The sequence below is a fragment of the Acomys russatus genome, chromosome 7, assembly GCF_903995435.1.
Source record: "Acomys russatus chromosome 7, mAcoRus1.1, whole genome shotgun sequence".
Taxonomy (NCBI): domain Eukaryota; kingdom Metazoa; phylum Chordata; class Mammalia; order Rodentia; family Muridae; genus Acomys; species Acomys russatus.
The window spans coordinates 68,115,569-68,133,742 of NC_067143.1; the positions used below are offsets into that span (position 1 = coordinate 68,115,569).

The 18,174-nt window shown below is 48.5% G+C and overlaps 1 protein-coding gene across 1 annotated transcript in view; it reads right to left on the reverse strand.

Annotated features, from left to right (window-relative positions):
• Positions 1-18,174, reverse strand: part of Tmc7 (transmembrane channel like 7) — a 50,864-nt gene that overhangs the window by 19,821 nt on the left and 12,869 nt on the right. Inside the window, exons 2-6 of the mRNA XM_051149292.1 lie at positions 13,434-13,674; positions 11,456-11,604; positions 6,188-6,355; positions 3,858-3,940; positions 294-439 (exon numbers count right to left, since the gene is read on the reverse strand). Of these exons, the coding sequence (XP_051005249.1) occupies positions 294-439; positions 3,858-3,940; positions 6,188-6,355; positions 11,456-11,604; positions 13,434-13,674 (787 nt within the window). The remainder of the gene's footprint in view (positions 1-293; positions 440-3,857; positions 3,941-6,187; positions 6,356-11,455; positions 11,605-13,433; positions 13,675-18,174) is intronic.

An 18,174-nucleotide genomic window follows, 5' to 3' on the forward strand; every position in this document is an offset into this window, starting at 1 on the left:
GCTCACGTGGGTGGGAAAATTTAGGAAGGGTATGGATCCTTTGGGAGGTGGGACTAGCTTGCAGAGGGCTAGACTCTTGGTTACAGAGCATTCTCTGCTTTCTGACCCACCACCACATGAACAAGCTCTGCCTCACGCCTTGCCCTCTGTGAGGGACTGAAATTCCCAGTGACTGCAGGGCCAAATAAAATTTTCCTCCCTTGGACCGTTCCCGCCAGGCAGTTGGTCACAGCAGCAGGAACGTCACTGACACAAACGGCAATCAGAGAGAAGGGGAAGGAAGACACACTTGCCTTTTCACTATCCAGAGGAGGCTCAGGGCCAGGTAAGCGATCGTGCTCACCAAGTAAGCCAGGGGCAGATCATACGTGAAGTTCTGGAATTTTACACCATCGATGGTGTAGTGTCCGTAAAAGAGGCTGGTCTCCTCCAAGAAACCCTGGACAAAGCAAGAACAATGAGTCAGGTGGGTCAGGCTCGGGCGGGCAACCAAAGGGGGCACCCCTGCCTCGAGGAACCCACACTGAAGCGCCCTCATTCATCTCAGAATCTCTCCACACAGAACGAGACCCAAGATACGTAAGATGTTCAGTTAGTGCTTGGGGAGTGAGGTTCTGCTAAAACCAGAGCATCAGAAATAACTGGTAAGCACTGGAGAGATGGCTCCCAGCCTCCTGTAATTTCAGCTCTAGAACTGACGCCCTCTCTGGTCTCCAAGGAAACTGCCTCCTACACAGACACATCCATATACACATAACAAAAAGTTAAATACCTTTTTTAAAAGTAATTGGTGACTCATACTTAACGAAAAGAAAAAAAAAAAAAAAAAGACTGGTCCATAGACTCAAAAAGAATAGTTAAGAATAAGCCAGGTGGTAGTGGCACACACCTTTAATCCCAGCACTCGGGAGGCAGAGGGAGGTGGATCGCTGTGAGTTCGAGGCCAGCCTGGTCTACAAAGTTAGTCCAGGAGAGCCAAGTCTACAACAAAACCCTGTCTTGAAAAACAAAAACAAAAACAAAAAAAGAGTAAGATTAACACAAGTATAAATAGTATATTCTAAAACCTATGAACCACATTTGAAATAAACATTGGCTGGGGATGTGCATGCTCAGCGGGAAGAGTGCCGGTCAGGTACGCACAAGGTCATGGATGGGATCCCGGCTTAAACCAGGGATGGAGATGCATGCCTGTGGTAGAAGCAGGTGGATCAGAAGTTCAAAGTGATCCTTTGAGACACACAGCTAGTTTGACGCCAGCCTGGGATACATGAGACATTATCTCAAAATAACAAAAACAATAGAACCAACAGAAAGCAAATGGAGAGACGCCCATGTCCTTGGCCCAGCACTTCCACATCAATACTCCACAAATGGGTCTACAGAACCGGCACGACCCCAGTCCGAGCCCAGGCTATCCTCATCAGAAACCGACAGGCTAGACTTAAAGTTTAAATGTAGCTGCAAGGGAGTCAGTGGCCAAAGCAATCCTGAGGAAGAAGAATAAAGTTGGAAGACCACGTCTGGCTTCCAGATCTTACTACAAAGCAAAAGCAAGTTCATCCAGCGTAGGCATAAAACAGGCACCGAAGCTGCGTGTGGTGGCCACACCTTTAATCCCAGCTCTCAGAAAACAGACAGATGGACTTCTGTGAGTTCAGGGCCAGCCTGGTCTACACAGTGAGACCATGTCTAAGCCAAAACAAATAACAACGACAACAACAAAACCAGACACACATACCAGAAAAACAGAAGCAAGCACCCTTACATCTCTAGCCAGTGGATTTTTAGTAGGGGAAAAACAACTCTCTGAGACACACAGAGAACCAAGTCGCATATAACATCGGCCTAAACTGGATCAAGGGTCTAAGCTTGAGAGACAAACACACAAAAATGCTGACCAGCTTAATGTCAGTCTGAGTCAAACAGCAAGATTCTGTTTAAAAATAAACAGATAATAAGCAAAGTCCTAATTTATCATGACAACCATGTATTCCGATACTACCTGAGTAAGAAATGTTTGAACAGAAGCAAATATAGGAAGAGAAGACTGCCTCCTCTCCTTCCCCCCCCCCCTTTGGTTTTTCGAGACAGGGTTTCTCTGTGTAGCCTTAGCTGTCCTGGACCCGCTTTGTAGACCAGGCTGGCCTCGAACTCACAGCGATCCACCTGCTTCTGCCTCCTGAGTGCTGGGATTAAAGGCGTGTGCCACCACGCCCGGCTGAGAAGACTCCCTCTCAAAGGCTGGGCACAAACACCATGAAAGTCCGTCCAACTCTTCAGACCCTTTTCCATGTGGCCCGAGGTTGATTTCAGCTTTCACCAACCTTTCCTTTGCAAGGAAGGAACATCACAGGGCCAAAGCACCAAAGCCTAGAAAATAAGTTCCCTGACTTCAGAAGGAGCCTGTTTTCAGAAGTCAAGCATCTCTGGCCCTCTATCTTCTTGCTGGGCCTGTTTCAGTGTAAAGTGACAGCAACAGAATAAAATAAAACAGATACATCTTGAGAGCTCGGGAGCCAGTAGCTCTCATGCTGTGCACAACAGACCAGGCTGCTCTCTAGAACACTGCAGAAAGTTCTTTTGGACATGGCCGCTGAAGCATGCTTCCTGCATTACACAGCTATGATCAGGTACCACTAACTGGCCTGTAAAACACTCCAACACATGTCATTTGTGGGCTGCAACATAAAGGGGGGGGGGTATTTAATGAGCTCCTGTCTTGAAAAACCAAAGAGAAGAGGAAGGGGCCCTGGCTGTCCTGGACTCGCTTTGTCAACCAGGCTGGCCTTGAACTCACAGCGATCTGCCTGCCTCTGCCTCCTGAGTGCCACCACCGCTCGGCCCTAAGACTTTTTTTTTTTAATGAGACAGTGTGCCACGATGTAGGCCTGACTGGGGACCAGGCTGGCCTAGAACTCACAGAAATCCACCTGCCTCTGCCTCCCTTCACTAGGATCAAAGGTGTGTACCCCATAATAAGTCAAGTTCCCCTTTCAGGAACAATGACTTTGGGCAAGCCACTGAGCTGCTCCCATTTGCAGAACTTCCATTTTCTCATTTACATGTCTGGCATTTGACTGTGCGTCTAACCACTTCTGAGTTGTTTTTTAGAAAACATTGACTTTGGAGATGTAAAAGCACCATCCCAACACACACACACACACACACACACACACACACACACACACACACACACACACCGTATTAAATGCAACGGACAAATTCCAAGCTTTTTACCTACTTATTCAGAAAAGCAGCAAGTTCTATGATGTGACATTTTAATACTAGCAACTGGTTTAATCTGTAAGCTGGTGTGTTCTCTCCAAAATGCTTGGGACCAGAAGCATCTGAGATTTCAGACCTTTTCAGAATTTAGAATTCTCCCACAGACTTCACCAGTTGAATGGACACCAATCAATCCCAAACACTCTCTAGTCTGGCTTTGGGTTTTCAGATCAGAGGAGCCAACTGCATGGCATTATAATTCAGGCCAATACAAAGGTATCAGAGGCCAGGAAAGGCAGCAGGCAGTATTTCCTGAACTCTAGTGGGAGGTCGGAAGGTTAGCACAGGACTTGCTGATGAGCTCACTGCAAACCCTGTTTCCACTGCTCGCTGTCAACACTGGCATTTGGCTCTCACTGGCTTTGAAACAGGACAATGTCTTCTGGGTTTTGTTATTGTTTTGAGACAAGGCCTCACCATGCGCGCGGCCTAGGCCGGCCTGACAATCCTGTAAGACCTTCACCTGTAAGATCACAGGTGCACCACAGAGCCCCATTCAGGACACTGAAGTCTAAATTGCCCAGCTGTCGGTGTGGGGCGGGTCCACAGGGACTGAGTGAAACACTCACCGTGCCAGACAGCAGGTCTATGACATAGCTGTAGAAGTAAATGAGCCCAGAGCTACTGATTGGATACAGTGTGCACTGAGTATCTGCAAGAACAAAGGCAAGGACGTGTGTCACAAGCAGCTTCTTATGTCAGTAACCAACCTATAAACACAAGCAGTGGCTACACGTTCAACACACCTGTTGGTACATGCTCTGTTTGTCATTTCCTGTGTCTGACACATCCCCTTCCCTCTGACTTCCATTTTTGGCATTTCCTTTACTGTGCCTTTACTTCCCTTTAGCATGCTCCCTTACTGAACAATTTAGGGATACCTCTTACTTCTGTGGGTTTAGTGACTGTTTATTGTTTCGCTCTGCATTTATTATTTATTTATATGAACGTGTGTATGTGCATCATGATCATGCAGGTGCCCATGATCATGAGCAAGAGAGGGCGTTGGATCCCTGGAAATAGAAGTTATAGGCAGTTGTGAGCTGCCTGATGTGGGTGCTGTGGCCCAAACCTGTATCCTCTGCAAAACCAGTATATGCTCCGAACTGCTGGGCCACCTCTCCAGCCCCTTGTTTCACTTAAAAAAAAGAAGGATTTATTTATTATGTATACAATGTTCTACTTGCATGTGTGCCTGCACACCAGAGGAGGACACCAGATCTCATTATAGATAGTTGTGAGCCACCATGTGGTTGCTGGGAATTGAACTCAGGACCTTTGGAAGAGCAGACAGTACAGTCAACCTCTGAGCCACCTCTCCAGCCCCTTTGTCTCACTTTTTAAAGACAAGATCTCACTACCTAGCTGGGACTAGACCCCAACTTAGCATCCTTCTGCCTCAGCAACCTGAGCAGTGAGATTCTAAGATACGCGCTACCAAGCGCAGTTACTGTTTAATATTGTTATACTAGTATTTATTTTATTTTTAATTCTGTATATGGGGGAACACATGTATGCATGTGCCCACAGAGGCCAGTCCCTTCAGCTGGAATTACAGGCAGATGTGAGCTGCCCACTGCGGGGCTGGGCCCAAAGCTGAGGCATCTGGGCACCCCAATATTGATTGTTCTCTAAATGAGCCGAGCACTCAATAAAGTCCTGGGGTTTCTTTCTTTCTTCTTCTTCTTCTTCTTCTTTTTTTTTTTTTTTTTTTTTTTTTTTGGTTTTTTGAGACAGGGTCTCTCTGTGTAGCCTTGGCTGTCTTAGACTCACTTTGTGGACCAGGCTGGCCTTGAACTCAAAGCAATCCACCTGCCTCTGCCTCCGGAGTGCTGGGATTAAAGGCGTGTGCCACCAAGCCCGGCTCGATAAAGTATCATTTTAAGGGTGGAATAATCGTAAGGGTGAATGGTCACCCCAGCTCCTCAGAGAAAGAAACTGAGGCCCAGGAAGGTTAACTGACCAGCACATCTGGCCCAGAAATCTAATGTCAATTTTCACACAGCAGCAGGAAATACACCTCTTAAAAAGGCAGATGAATACATGAGAAAACAGGAGAAAGCGTGTGGAGCAGAAGGCAGGTGTCACACTAAGTCTGAAGTGCCAGGTCACCTGAATTTTGAGTGACGTCAGATGGGAACAAAGGTGAGGAGGAATGCATGGGGCCTCTGAGCGCCTCTCCGCATTCTCCTGGGTAAGGAGTTATGTGACAGGAGAGAGTGGGGGTTTCAAAGGACCTTCAGAAGACCTGGACGGAGCTGGCTCCCACTGAGCCTGGGATCAGACGTTTGCAGTGGATGTCTGTGAAACAAGAAAAAACCCTCCCCATCTGGGCTAAGAGGATCCCCAGATGGCCTGAGTTTTTGTTGAGACTACAAAAGCCCAGTCCAGCGCTTCCCGTAGCGTCTGGCACAAAGATCACCGTGGAATTGCTATTAGCGTGAAGCATGTTCTTTTCATAGATAACAGTCTTAATTAAAATGAAGTCATGTTGGGTGAGGGGTAGACCCTACTAGGTTCGCCCACCCTGCACTGCTCCGCCCACAACTGCCTCATAAACCCGGGAGGGGCTGGCTGGGCGTTCTCATCTGGAAAAGTGTTCACCCAGAAGCCGCAGGAACCCCATGCACATTCGCCATGGGCCTTGCCTGTTGTCACACTGACCACTATGGCTGCCCCAGCAGTTTGGGCTCCTGAGTGAAGATTTCCCAGCCCATGATAGATCCGGACTATGAGTGGAGAAGTTAAATGTTCATAGCTACTGGCACCGAGGATGATGGGATCATTTGTTTCTGCAGCATCAAGTCCACCCACTCCTGCTGACACGGGGCCACCCAAGACTAAGAGCGAGGTGCGCAGGAAAGGAAGCACGGCAGCTGGGCCGGCGCCCTCCACTCACCCATGTCTTTGAACGGGATAAGCACGAAAGTGCTGTTGGTGATCTTGTACTTGGTGAGGAAGATAGGGAGCAAAACCAGCATGAAGATGATCAGGAAGATCACCAGGTTCAGCACCACCAGGAACCGTAGGAAGGAGAAATAGGACTGGATCCCTGTGCCAAACTTCCCTGGAAAAGAAGCAACATGGCTGCCGGTGACCAGCCACACACACACTGTGGACTCCATCACCAAGAGGGGGCTGAGGTGGGAGGCTCCCTGCCGTGGGAAAGAGGGGAAGAGTCATATCCCTTTGCTGTATTTTTTATAATTGTGTGTGTGGCACCTGTAAGGAGGTCAGAGGACAACTTTGGGGGAGGGTTGGTGCTCTCCTTTCACCATGTGGGTTCCAGGGATCCACTCAGGTCACCCGGCTTCAGGGGCTGGCGCTTCAACTACCCCTGCTCTCTACCTGAAGCCCGGCTTCCTGTAGGTCCATAGCTGCCTCTGAGAGCAGAGCGAAGAAAGGAGGGTCTCACAGTTGACACCGGCTGCCTCAGCACTGTTTGGGATGGCAATGATTCTGTCTGTCTATGTGTTCTGAGTCCCATCCTATCCACAGTCCATGCATCTATCTTTATACCCCTTGTTGTAGACTTGTGCAAAGAGATGGTGTCTGATGCTACAGGTCTTCAGCTCTGATCTTCCTCCGGATTACCTTGCACTTAGCATTTCTAACATATAACGTTTAGAGTCAGTGTACGGCTTTCCACACACAGACACACACAGAGATGAGTCTCTGACTTAATTACATAAAATACACTGTATTTGAGAAGTGACATCTCATCTTTCTAAGACTGAATCTCCTGATGCATGAACATCGATTCCTGGATCTTCTTTAGCATCTCACAGTAAGACTTTACATCCATCTTTCCTTCTCCTCCCCTTCTCCCTCTTTTTATTTCTTTCATTCTGTACTGGCCAGTTTTGTGTCAACTTGACACAAGCTAGAAAGGAAGGTGCCTCAGCTAAGAAAATGACTCCATGAGAACTCTCTATAAAGCATTTTTTTTTCAACTAGTGATCAATGGGGTCTGGTCCCCAGTGCCCCTGGGGTCTATAAGAAAGCAGGCTGAGCCGGGCGTGGTGGTGCTTGTCTTTAATCCCAGCACTGGGAGGCAGAGGCAGGTGGATCTTTGTGAGTTCGAGGCCAGCCTGGTCTATAAAGGGAGCCCAGGACAGCCAAGGCTAACACAGAGAGACCCTGTATTGAAAAACAAAATAAATAAATAAATAAATAAATAAATCTGAGCAAGCCAGGGGAAGCAAGCCAGTAAGTCGTGCCCAGCCATGGCCTCTGCATCAGCTCCTGCCTCCAGGATTGTGCCCAGTTGGAGTTCCTGTTCTGAGATCCAGCAGTGTGGAAGTGTGAGCCAAATAAACCCTTTTCTCTCCAACTTGCTTTTTGGTCATGGTGTTTTATCACAGCAATAGAGACCCTAAGATACTTTCTCCTTTATCTCCTCCTCCCTCCTTTCTCACTCCCTCTTTTTCCTTCCTTCCTTCCTTCCTTCCTTCTCTTTTCTTTTCCTTGAGACAGGATTTCCCTACGTAGACCTGGCTGGCCTTGAACTCTCTATATTGACCAAGCTGGCCTGGAACTCAGAGATCCATCTGCCTCTGCCTCCTGCACGCTGAGATCACCACACCTGGCAGTTTGGGGGGAGGGGGCAGAGTCTTCCTATGTAATTTAGACTAGCTTTGAATTTAACAGGTATCCATGGCTATTCAGAAATTTATGATCCCCCTGCCTCCATCTCCTAAGCTCAGTGATTACAGGGGTGTGCCATCACTCCCAGCCCCCTGCCTCCATCTCCTAAGCTCAGTGATTACAGGGGTGTGCCATCACTCCCAGCCCCCTGCCTCCATCTCCTAAGCTCAGTGATTACAGGGGTGTGCCATCACTCCCAGCCTCCATACAATTTTAACAGTCTTTTATGCTTGAGCACCTTCTATTTCTCCTTAGATAAACTCCTAGGGATTCGGCTTTTTAAAATGTGATTATAAACCACATTAAACGTCATTTTGAGCGGCCAGAGAGACAGCCCAGCAATTAAGAATGTGTGCTTCTCTGCAGTTCAGCTCTCAGCACCCACAGTATGCAGCTAACAACCTCCGGTCACATAGCTCCAGGGTAGCTGGCTTCCTCCTTAGGCACCTGCACATACCCCCACACATGTATAATTGAAATGGTTAAATCTTTAAAAAAAAACCCTTTCTTAAGCCAGGCTGTGGTGGCTCACGCCTTTAATCCCAGCATTTGGGAGGCAGGTGGATTGCTGTGAGTTTGAGGCCAGCCTGGTCTACAAAGTGAGTCCAGGACAGCCAAGGCTACACAGAGAAGCCTTGTCTCAAGAAAAAAAAAAAAAAAAAAAAAAAAGAAAGAAAAAAAGGGAAAAAAAGAAAAACAATAAATAAATAAATATTTAAAAGTACACTTTTAAAAAACCCTATACTTTTCTAAATGTTGTTAGCATGAAGAAACACACTTAGGGCTGGGGCTATAGATCAGAGGCGGAGCACTTACCTAGCATGTGCAAAGCCTTGGCTGGGCTCAATCTCCAGTACCCCCTAAAGGTGGAGGGGTTCAACCAATTTTATACAGACCTTGTCAAATCAACAACTAATCCCTACTAAATTCACATATTGATTTTTAAATATTTTCAATTGTTGATTGTCTTTTTATTTCCTATGTATATGTAACCTGGACAAATGATACTTTATAATTCTCTCCCTTTCCCCACATCCCTGAAGAGCACAGTGAGCTAGGACTTCTAGGATGGTGCCGGAGAGCCAGTGATAACACAGTTCCTCATCTGCCTGCTCAGGCTTCCCAGCGTCCCATTTAATAGGATATTTGCTGTAGATCTTTCCTAGATTTTAGAAGACAGAAGCTCTGTCTAGTTCACACTGGCTAAGAATGAGCACTTGCCAATTGGTGCCTTGTCTGCACCTCTCAGGACAAAGTGTCTTCACTCATGTGGTGAATTTAGGGACTGAAACTCAACAGAAAGGAGGCCTCCTGGCAGAGAGGGACTGAATCCCTGAGGGACAGTCTGCAGAGCGAAGTGCTTGTTCCCTGCAAGTCAAGAACACATGTGCTGGCACCGATGACACCATGCTTTGTCAAACACTGGGTGATGATGTCACCAGAGGTGGCTTTGATTTGTACACCCCTTCTCTTTCAGCCCCAGGGACAACCAGTCAGCCAAGAAATCTCAGTAGAACAAAGGAAGAGAAAAGCAAAGCTCCAGTTCCCCAGGGAAAAGAACGCTTCTAATGCATGCAACAGTCAGACAGTCTCCAGGAGTGTCCCACCCAACCAGAGAGGAAGCTGGGCACAACATACTGACCACTTTTTCCTTGTTACTGTGGTCTGGCACCTGACAGGCAACTCAAGGAGTAAGGTATTTGGGAGCTCAGAGTTTGAGGGCACACAGTCCATCATGGAGCTGGAGGCAGGAGTGTTGCAGGGGCTGGCCACCTTGGGTCCACAGTCAGAAAGCAGGAGAGAGAGACCGGAAGTGGGACTCAGCTAAGCAACCTAAACACACACACACACACACACACACACACACTGCCGCCCCATCCACTTCCTCCAGTTAGGCCCTACTTTAAGGCCAGCTCACAGCTGGAGACATGTGTCCAAACAGGAGTCTATGGGGCACAGTTCACATCCAAAACACATTTGGCCTGCGAAGTTGACTGCCTGCGTTCAAAGCCTAGCTCAGTGCACTTGGGCAAGCATCTTAATCTCTCTGTGGCAGGCAAATGAAGTGTCCACACGAAAGGCTTTTGTGAGGCTGGGTGTGGTAGCACGCACTTTTAATTCTAGCACTAGGAGGCAGAGGCAGACAGGTTCAAGGCCAACCTTGTCTATAAAGAGAGGAACAAAGGGGTGGGGATGGGTTTCTGTGACCTCAAGGGCAACCTGGTACACATGGAGAGAAACAAAAGGGTAGGAGAGTCTTGGGAGGACTAACAGAGGTAATATGAGTGAGACACCAAAGGCGACACTAGGTTTATTACTGTAAAGATTTGCTTATATTTTGCTCAAAACCATGCTATGCTTCCATTTCAGGAGTGTGTGTGTGTGTGTGTGTGTGTGTGTGTGTGTGTGTGTGTGTGTTGAGGTTCTAGATGAGCCTGGAAGACTCCTTAGAAACATGTTTACAGTTTACTTACAAAACAATAATTTACAAAGGAGAATAAACTATTAATGGTATATTTAAAGATTTATTTTAATTATGTGCATGTGTGAGGTGGGGCATGCATGTGCCTGTGGAGGACAGAAGAGGGCGCTGGACTTGCAGGCCAACATGAGTCACCTAGTGTGGGTGCTAAGGCAGAGCTCAGGTCCCCTGCAGGAGCAGCTCTGTGCTCTTACCTGCAGCGCTGTGTATGCTCCTGCACCACCCTCCCCTGTCTGAAGACCAGAAAATCTCGGCGTGTAGCCCTGGCAGGCCCGAAGCTCACAGAGACCCTCCTGCCCCTGCCTGCATTAAGGTTATGGTCGCCATGCCAGGCACTGTATTTTTGGAGTAGGTAATAAAGAAGATGGTCGCTTCTTCCATACATCCTGCCATGTTCTTTACAGATCTCACTGAGGAAAACTTCTACTTTAGTAGCTGTAAAGCACTGATTAAAAATCACTTTGTTTTATGGTAGGAAACACAGAATGGAAGGAGCGCCGCCCTGCCCCCAGCTCTGTTGTGACCTTTCTAGTTGACAAAGGCACAGGCATGATTAAGGAGCTAAGTGAGTCAAGCTCATACTTGAGATGGTCAGTCTTAACTGTCAGTGCCTCTCATCTAGGAGGCACCTCTGGGTGTTGTCTGTCGGGGACATTACAGGGAGGTTTGGCTGAGGTGGGGAGCACCATTCCATGGGCTGGGGTGCTAGAGTGAGTGAAAAGGAGAAAGTAAGCTAAACACCAGTGTTCATCGCTTCTGCATCCCGACTACAGATGTCCTGTGACTGGCTGCCTCAAGCTCCCAACACTAACACAACGTTCATCCTGGAAGGGAACCCTCAACTGGTACAAACCCAAGTCGCTTGCAGGGGAGGCCGCACCAGGTAGGCACGCACGCACGCACGCACGCACGCACGCACGCACGCACGCACGCACGCGCACTTATACCCCTCAGCTGCCTGAGGGAATGCCACAAGTGAGTGGGCAGAAACCAGGAGCTGCTTGGCCTGCAGGGAAGCCAGCGGCAAACAGGCTCTACCTTCAATGCTGCGGATGTCCTTGCGCCACAGCTCCAGGTGGGTTGTCATCTCTCGAGTTTTCCCCAGGAACCTCTTCCAGGACTTGCTGCTATAGCGTTTCCACTGGTCCCACTCTGATAAATACTTCATCTGGGTTTCCTGAATGTCCCTGCATAAAATAAGATATTTTAAAAGGCCATATGCATGACAATGGCAGGGCAGCATCAAGTCTGAGCTCTATGAGACCCTAGATGGGAGCTCTCAGTCCTAACTTTGGCCGTAGAGAGGAATGAAACTCTGACACACTCCAGTGTTAAGTGAACCTGGAACCTTTAAAGCATTACATAAGCTGAAAAAAGCCAGGCACGGAGGTCACATTCCATGTACACCATACCGTGCTTAGAATTGGTAACTCTAGAGACAGCAGGGAAGTGGCTGCCTGGGGCTGGAGGGAGGAGGAACAGAGACACTTTTCTAATGAGTACAGAGTTTCCAGCTGTGGGGATAAAGCATTTTTGGAAGATGCTGGTAGTGATGAGTGCGCAGCATTGCCAATAGGCTCAGTGCCGCTGAATTATAAGTTACTGTGTGCTCAGTACAATGACCCTATGGTACTCCTGGCCTCTCGCCTCACCCTGCCAACTGATCAGTTTCTCCTATTTCACCTACAGGCCACCTCTCCTTTTGATAACATATCTTCTTTAATTAACATATGTCTCTCCCGATATGTTACAAATACTTCTTTGTTTTTTTGAGACAGGGTCTTACCATGTAGCTCTGACTAGCCTGGAACTTGCTGTTGTTGACAGGGTGGGCCTTGAACTCACAGAGATTCATTCACCTGCCTCTGGCTCCCGAGGGCTGAGATGAAAGGTGTGTGCCACCACAGCTAGCCTGATGCCACAAGCTCTTTAAAGGTTGAGAATATATAATGTTGTTGCTGTGGTCCTCTGTCCCAGGGACACGGACAGCTGACTTTATGACAACCCTGGGCTGGTTGTTTCTGCTCTGCGCTCCACTCTGTCTTAAGCACAGTCACTGGCACTTAGTCCATTCTTGTACATATCCACCAGTAATCGAAAAGCAACGCTCACAGCAATATGTACACTAAATATGTACTGCTATAATCATGGAAGGTGAGCTCACGCTCTCAGATCACAGGGCATGTTTAGACAGATGGATAGATGGATATCGATACATGGATGGATAGATAGGCTAGGCAGCTTGATAAATGGATACAAATATAGATATAGAAGGATGATGGGTAGCTATAGATAAATGGATAGATAGATACAGATTAGTGGGTGAACAGATGATAGAGACAGATGGATGGGCATGACGTGCATGCCTGTAACCCTAATATTTGGGGGGCTGGGACAGGTGAGCTCAAGACGGGCCTAGGTTATACAGAAATATCTTGACAAAAGAGGGCGGGGGAGGCCCGGGGTGTTAACTCAAAGGGTAAAGTGTGTGATGTGCAAGCTTGACGACCTGATTAGGATCCCTAGGACCTGCTGGAACCCCAGAAGTGTGGGAGATAGGTGGATCCTGGGGACTTGCTGGCCAGCCAGATAGCCAACTGCTGAGCTCCAGAGTCAGTGAGAGAGCCTGTCCCCCAACCCCCAAAATAGGGTGGCATGACAGAGGAAGACACTGAATGTCAGCTTCTGGCCCAGACATATACATATACACATGTACATATACATATACATGTATGTACACACACACACACAAAGGAGGGGGGAGAGTGTGTGTGTCTCTCAGTGACTACATCATCTCCCACTGAACTGAACCTGGGACTGTTTATTCAAGCAGGAGGTCATGAAGGTCACGTGCCATAGCAGCTTAGGAATGCTCACTGCAGAACAGGACTCTCAGTTCCACACAGGACAACCACACCACACCACACACACACACACATACACACACACACACACACACACACACCCGTCTTCCAGCCCCGTAACACGGCCACTTCCAGGCGGCTACTGCACAAACCTTAGTCTCCGCTTCTCGGAGATGTTCAGCGCATACTTGCGGATGGATTGGCTGTCGAGGTTTTCTGTGATTCCTCCATCCACCTGGGAACTGTAGGAGTCTGTCGGCTTCAGTAGGGTGCCACTCTGCTTGTCCCGAGAGAGGATGTTTGTCCTCCTGCGCGCCACTGACCGATAGCTTGGCAGCTCTTGAAGGAAGTTCACAGGCGGAGAGAAGCAGCTAGAACCCAGAGACAGGTTCTCTAGGCAAGAGAAGAAAAGCAAACATCACACCAGACAGCTTGGAAGCCTCTGAATCTTGGAGACCATGAGCAACGCTTGGCTGCTGACAGAGTAGCTGGATTTTCTTTTCTCTTTTACTGTGCTTGGACCTTACACATGCTAGGCAAGTGCTCTACCACTGAGCTAATTAGCCAGCTCTTTATTCATTTAGAATGGCTTCGATTAAGTTTCCCACGCTGGCCTTGAATTTAGAGTCCTCCGACCTTGGTCTCCCGTGTAGCTGGAATTACAAACCCGTGCCAATGCAAATTACAAATCTGTGCCACTCTGCTTCGTTTGCATGTGTATGGGTACTTTCCTGTGTGTGTGTGTGTGTGCGCACGCAAGTGCACATGTATGCACATGTATGAACATGTGTAGGTGAGGACAATGCCAGCTGTCTCCCTCAATCACTCTCTACCTTATAAATTGAGGCAGGGTCTCTCACTTGAACCCGGAGCTCACCCACCCAGATGTTCCAGCTAGACAGCTTGCTCCAAGAGTTTGGATCATCTCTGCCTCTTGAGAAACACTGAGGGTGGGCTATACAGCAGCACTTAAGTGGGTTCTGGGGGGAATCCAAAGCACTTTACCCACTAAGCCATCCCCCCAGCTCTGGCTGTGTCTAGTTGGCCATGATGATGCACAGGAGAGTGAAATCATCTCCACGTGGGCTCACTTTCTATAGACATGGCTGCCGGAAACTTAGGTTGTAGGACAGCTGTAGCAAGGAGCTAGATGAATGGTCCAGTGGCCAAATGGAGCCAGCCATGTGTGTTCTAGCTCCTACAGGTGTGGGAGATGACAGTGTGTAAAAGCCATGATTACCTAAGCGAGTACCTCCTCGGACATCCTCATGCCTGTCCTTCCTGTTGGGTGCTAAATGGTTGAAGTCTGAATCGTGATCTGGTCTCTTTTTTGCTATGTATTTGGTCGTGATGGGGAGAGGGGTTAACTTAACTTCTCAGAGCTCCCATGTCGTCATCCCAAATAGTAACCAAGGAAAACCCCCTTCTCCTCTGCAGCTTATATTATGAGGTGAGAGAGAGGAAGACCAGACAATAAGCTGGTGATAAACTTAATGCCAAGAAGTGATAAGTACCATGAAAACAAAACACAAGAGCACAGCAGGATGATGATACCGCAGCGTAAGGGACAGAGGCGATGATGGGGCCCGGCACTACTTCTGGTTAAGGGGCATTTTTTTTTTCTTTCTCTTAGCTGAAGCTCAGTGAAAGAAAAGGCTGCACAGACTTGAGGAAGAGCAGAGGGAAAGAAAAAGTTAAGAGCCTGGGGCAGCGGTGCACACTGCCCATCTGTAGAAGAGTGTGCAGATTTCTGACTGCAAAAGGATGGAAGGACAGAAGCCCAGAAGTCCACCTGGTTGTGGGGGATGGTAGAGCAATCCAGCCCTTCTGTGCCCCTTTCCCCTACACCTGAGCTGTCACTTGCTTTAACCAAAGGGCACAAAAGGAAAATACTCTGCCAGCCGCAAGTTATAAAAGCACCCAGAAGCCACTTCTGAGCTTGTGGGAGCCAGGTATGTAGGAACCAACCAGGGCCGGCTAGACAGCTCGGAGGGTAAAGGCACGTGCCACTGAGGCTGAGGATCTGAGTTTGATTTCTGGAAATCACATGACAGAGGGACAGAACCAGCTCCTGCAAGCTGTCCTCTGGCCTCCAACATGCACCACACGTACATACACATCCAGGCACACACATCAACAAACAAACAGAATTTGAAAGAAATCCAGTCATTAGAACTCATTGACAAGAACCAAACCCCTGCCTTTGTCCCTAGCCAGAGAGAAAAGCCATGTGGGATGTGGAAGAGAGAAAAGTAACAGGCCTGTGTGGCTGGGCTACAGCCGGTGGGATCTCATAGGCTTACATGACCCAGGGATGTGACCAAGAAAGAAGCCAGTGAGACTGACGCTTGGCTAGAGTGACTGTGTTCTGACCACACTTTGGTCGCCCTGAGTCGGGTGCTATAACTTGTGTTGTGATCCTAACTCAGGTGACTAAGATGGAGATCTCTGAATTTGAAACCGTCCTGGGCTACAGAGTGAGACCCTAAGGACAAGCCTGGGTACCCCCGAAGGACAAGCCTGTATGGCCACAGTATCCTAGGTGGTCACAAGGGTGCAAGGTCTCAGTGAGATGACAGACACACGGTGCCCCTCCCCCAAGATGTTCCAGGAAGTGTGGGAGGGCATGGGGAGGACAAGGGACCATAATTCCAGGTCTCTCTGGAATATGTAGATTCCCTAACCTCTGCCCCTCCCTGACAGGCATGCTCAGATACAAGACACCAGTTGTCTGACTATGGATGACACAGACACACGCGCGCCTGGACTCTGCCAACCTCCATGAGCAAGCCGTGCCACATTCATACTGACACACCCGAATGTGAGCCATTCTAGAGACAGAGCTGCCTCCAGCAATTAGGAGGTTCAATCTGGCAGGCAGTAGGGCATGGGTGCAGCCTTGGGGCCACTCCGCCCTCTAGGCAGCAACAAAGAACTGTTATTAACTAGGAACAAAGGTCTTTGAATATGGAGCCTGTTGAATATTCAACAACTGTAGAGGTCAGGGATCCGAGAGGTCAGGGATCCATGCTGGACGGGGACTAAAGTCGAGGGGTGGCTCCAGATGCTGCCCTGGTGGTACCCACCAGCCAGGCCACGCCAGGAAGACATCCATTCCACTCACCTCAGAGACAGGACTTCTGACAATAAAAACCACAGACATCTGTCACACTGTGAGCTTTAGTGAGCACTCACTTTGGGCTTAGATGTTAGAAGTACTGGAAGCTAGGCCCCAACAGTGTATATATGTAAAGCCAGTAGTCAGGGAGCTGAGGCTGGAGGATTGCTGCCATCGTGAAGCCAGCCAGTCTGGGTTACACAGCTAGACCCTGACCCAACTTGACTGGATTTAGAATCAACTAGGAGACCATCATGGGCTGGCTCAGCCCGTAAAAGAACTTGCAGTGCAAGCCTGAGGACTTGAGTTCAATCCCCATAACTCTTAGTAAGAGAAACTGACTCAAAGAATGTTCTTTGACCTACACACACACACACACACACACACACACACTAAATTTAGAAAAAGGTTTCACCACCGCAAGGAGGTAAAGGAGCTTGCCTTGAGCACTGGGACTGGGGCCTAACATACTATCCAATCCCCCAAGTTCTGCCTTCCCTGTGAAATGGGCTGTAGATCTGCGATGGCCTTACATACACCAAAAGGCCTCACATGTTGTACACATGCTTTTCTCTTGAGCCACTTGCACACCCAACAGTGCCCCCATTCCCAGGCCCACCTCCTTGTGCTTTCTCGCTGTGCTGGGTTCAAAAAACACAACCTCCGACTGACTTCTCTCACTTTAACCTGCACAAGTACACACAGAAGGTTTCAGTGACCTGACATTTAATGGGGAAACTGAGGCCCAGAGAGACTATGACTTGCTCAAGGGTCAATGTCAAGACAGCCTCGGTCTGGCATCTTGCGAAGGCCGCTCACTGCACCTCTCTGAGCCTTGGGCTACTCATCCTTGGGGAGTATGAGCGTCAGTTGTTCCTCAGACTTGGTCATGGCATCAGCGTGGCCAGTTGGGTCAGTGGCCAGTATGGGGCTGCTTAGTCGCCGTTTGAATGTTTCCAACGTCAGGGTGACTGTCTAGAAATACCTAGACTTTCTCGGGATGGAGAGATGGCTCAGAGGTTAAGAGTACTGCCTGCTCTTCCAGAGGTACTGAGTTCAATTCCCAGCAATTACATGGTGACTCACAACCATCTATAATGTGATCTGATGCCCTCTTTTGGCCTGCAGATGTGTATGCAGGCAGAGCACTATATACATAATAATAAAAAATTCTTAAAAAAAAAAAAAAAAGACTAGATTTTCTTAGGCTGTACTAAGGCAGGAGGGTGAGGCGATGAGATGGATGAGATGGGTGCCATGGGTCAGAGCGGGGGTGGGGGGACTGGGGGAGGGCTTCCTTTGTCTCTTTCAGAACTAGGACCACACCCGAAGCTTCATGCCTGCCAGTCAAATGCTCTCCTGTCAACCACATCTTAAACCCATTTTACTTTGTACTGTGACACAGTCTCACTAAGTTCTCCAGAGTGGCCTTGAACTCAAAATCCTCTTGCTTTAGCCCCCTTGATAGCTGGGATGATAGGCCTGCACCAAAGTTCAAGTTCAACTCAGCTCAAAGTTGAGTCTCTGAGTCTACAGCAGTATCTTTCCCCTACAAGGCCCTCCACTGGAAGAATGAGTCGATGGATGGATGGGTGGGTGGATGGATGATGGATGGATGGGTGAACAAATGATAGGACAGACGCAAGGACACGTGGAGGACATCCGTGAATCCTGGAAGCTATTTCTGCAGGCCACCCATTTCTAGTGAAAAATATAAACTCTCCCAGGAGACAGCCCAACCATGATCTAAACTGCACCAAGGGCCTGGCTGCTCC